Raw genomic sequence first — 2,605 nt, 5'->3', positions numbered from 1 at the left:
ATCCAGCGCTAACTCGCTGCCCAGAATAAGCTCGACATCATCACAAGCAACGGTTAAGATACCATTCCTGGTTCCGAGCATCAGCATCTCAGGATGGATGGAGAGCAGGTAAGCCATGTAGTTGGATATCACTCTGCTTTGAGTGGCGCGCTCTTGGCCGCCAGGGGTTGTATTTTCGTGGTGAAAGCAGAGGTCTGTGGCAATGTGCCAGAGAAGTACGCTCCTGTCGAATGCCATCCTCAAGCTCCACCCCAGCCGTTTGGCCTGGCCCAGATGATGTTTGTTCAGTGTACACTCGCCCCTATGGCTGTTGAATCTCTTGTAGCTGGCAGCGTCGTGGATGTATCCTTTCCACCCATCAATCACATATCCAAGGACCAACTCTGTAATTGTGTGTGAGGAATCAGATGGTTGGTGTTCTATATAACAATGCATGTTAACATAGTCCTTGCAGCAGAAAACTGTGGCAAGCTTCATCAAAGTAGTGGGCCTCTTCTTACGAGCATAGAACGACAAGAGGCTATATTGAGAAACCTTGACGAATCCAATGAACCCGATGAAAGGACCGAACAAGAGCAATAGGAAATCCAGTGGCAAGGTACAACAGAATAGGGTGTAAGTTACCTTGACATCTGCTGCATTGTAGTCATGATATTTGTGGCTTGTGGAGAAGAGGATGACAGAGGCTAATGTCAGGAATGGAGCCACGAGGTGCAAACATAAGCCAAGGCCACTGATTATCATATTCAAATTTGTATAGAGCAGCGCAAATAACCAACCGAGGTTGAATTCTGAGATCGAATGTGCATGTTGGCAATCAAGGGCCATTAAAACTTCTAGGATTTCAATCCGACTAGAGTATGGAGTTAATATGTCTACTAGTAGCCTGTAGACATACTTTTCCATTGTGTATGAAGCATGTACTTTGGCGAACTCTTGATCACTGTCTAACTCTGACTGTCGTACGCACCTTCTTGCTCTTTGTACAAATTCTTCAAGCGGAATGTCCTGCTCTTCGGCTTCTTCTTCTCGTCTTCCTCTGTCGGACAATATAATGCCATGAAGGGAAATACAGGCTTCCCGTAATAATGCAAACAAACCTTGTTCCCTTCGCGTGGATGGAGAGGAAGAGGCGACCATGCCACTGATAGTGCCATTCTTTAGAGCCCATGGCTTCTGGACAGATCTGATGATCCCAACGACGAATAGCAAGATTGCCGCCTGAAGCAACCTCTTCTCCCCGGACCATGACTTGTAGAAGACGTAGAGGGCGACCGTGACCTGGGACACCATGGTTATGGCGTGCCGCGTCCACAGCTCATTGTCTTCGATGCTGTAGGCCGTCATCGGGTGTTGGCCCCCAAGGTGGATGAGGAGGAAAGGCGTCCACAAGAACTCTAGGCCACGCCCATCGGTGGGCAGCTGCTTGTGGCGGTTGAAGAGGGTGGCCAGGCCATATATGGCTAGAGCATCTCCGCCCAGGTAGGCTAGCCAGATGAAAAGTCTGAGCCAAGCTGGAAGAGCTAACCTGCGCACCAGGGACGAGAAGAAGAGGAAGTACTGGATGAAGAGGCTGGCCAGCACGAGAATGCGCAGCTGCCACTCATCCCACCATTGCTCGAAATCAGAGAAACCCATACTATTTCTCCCTCTCTCCTCCTTATTGGCGTACCGGTGTAATGTTGAGCACACGGCAAGAGAACTCTCTCAGCTGCTACGATGGGCTTGCATAATTGGCGAGAGCGTGGTGAGGCAGCTGGCGGGTACAAGTAAGTAGAGCTTTGATCTTCCTTCTTTGGATTGAGAGGTAAGAATGGTTTCATCTCGAAGCATGTACGTAGTAATCGTTATCAGCAAAGACCTACACCTTGACCTGTGAGAGTGACTCAGCTGGGTGACGAGCTGGTCCAGAGGGCCAGATCTTTTGAGATACCGGTGGATAGTAAGACCAGATCAGTCATCAGCTGGTGGATAGTATGTATCCATGAATCTTCACAGTTGGACAAGTCGTTCCGATGTTGCTCTCAACTTGTACTGGTGTGCATTCAGCCACTAATTAGTATGTACCGTCTTGGTAGAACGATTCTTCGACAGAGATATTTATATTTTGTCATTTCACTTCTGTATTGACTCTGGAAGCCGAGAAAATTATTGTTACCGACTGCTGATTTGTCCGTTTCAGTGGAGCCAACCGTTCATTTTCCTCCCCGTAAAAAAACATATTCATTTTCCTTGACAAGAGCTTTGTTGGGCTATTTTAGCATACTGTTTTTTAGGTCATGCCTTGGAGTATAGGCGCTCATGCCTTATAGTGTTATCTTAGCATGCTTGATGAGAAAATCTGGGCGGGTAGCGAATTGAGGGCAACTCATATGGTTAGAGCATCTCCAATAAAAGATGTATATTCGAAGATGTAAAAGTAGGTGTCGTATAATTTACATCACCAAAAAAAATGCATTTTACATCTTCAAAAAAGTCCCAACTCCAACAGATTATGTATATATACTTCAACTGATGATGTATTTGAAGATGTAAACTAGTTCAACTCCTACGTCATAATTTCAAACATAGCAAATTCCTTTGAAGCAAACATATATAGTTGTCA

General features: G+C 46.3%; 1 protein-coding gene across 1 annotated transcript; it reads right to left on the bottom strand.

Moving 5' to 3' along the window:
* Positions 1 to 268: 268 nt before the first annotated feature.
* On the bottom strand, positions 269 to 1,722 carry LOC119321855. The gene is made up of 2 exons (XM_037595372.1): positions 625 to 1,722; positions 269 to 383 (listed from the first exon to the last, which is right to left on the bottom strand). The coding sequence occupies exons 1-2, from the start codon at positions 1,636 to 1,638 to the stop codon at positions 363 to 365; spliced, it is 1,035 nt and encodes a 344-aa protein (XP_037451269.1). The 5' UTR covers positions 1,639 to 1,722; the 3' UTR covers positions 269 to 362.
* Between the last annotated feature and the right edge of the window lie 883 nt (positions 1,723 to 2,605).

This window comes from Triticum dicoccoides, chromosome 6B (genome assembly GCF_002162155.2).
Source record: "Triticum dicoccoides isolate Atlit2015 ecotype Zavitan chromosome 6B, WEW_v2.0, whole genome shotgun sequence".
Taxonomy (NCBI): Eukaryota; Viridiplantae; Streptophyta; class Magnoliopsida; order Poales; family Poaceae; genus Triticum; species Triticum dicoccoides.
This window is presented reverse-complemented; position numbering and strand designations above follow the sequence as displayed.

Excerpts from the sequence above, each read along its gene's own strand:
- LOC119321855 (XM_037595372.1), bottom strand. The coding sequence starts at position 1,638 with ATGGGTTTCTCTGATTTCGAGCAATGGTGGGATGAGTGGCAGCTGCGC. Across the intron at positions 384-624 it reads ACAATGCAGCAGATGTCAAG|AGTTGGTCCTTGGATATGTG; the intron begins GTAACTTACACC and ends ACACAATTACAG.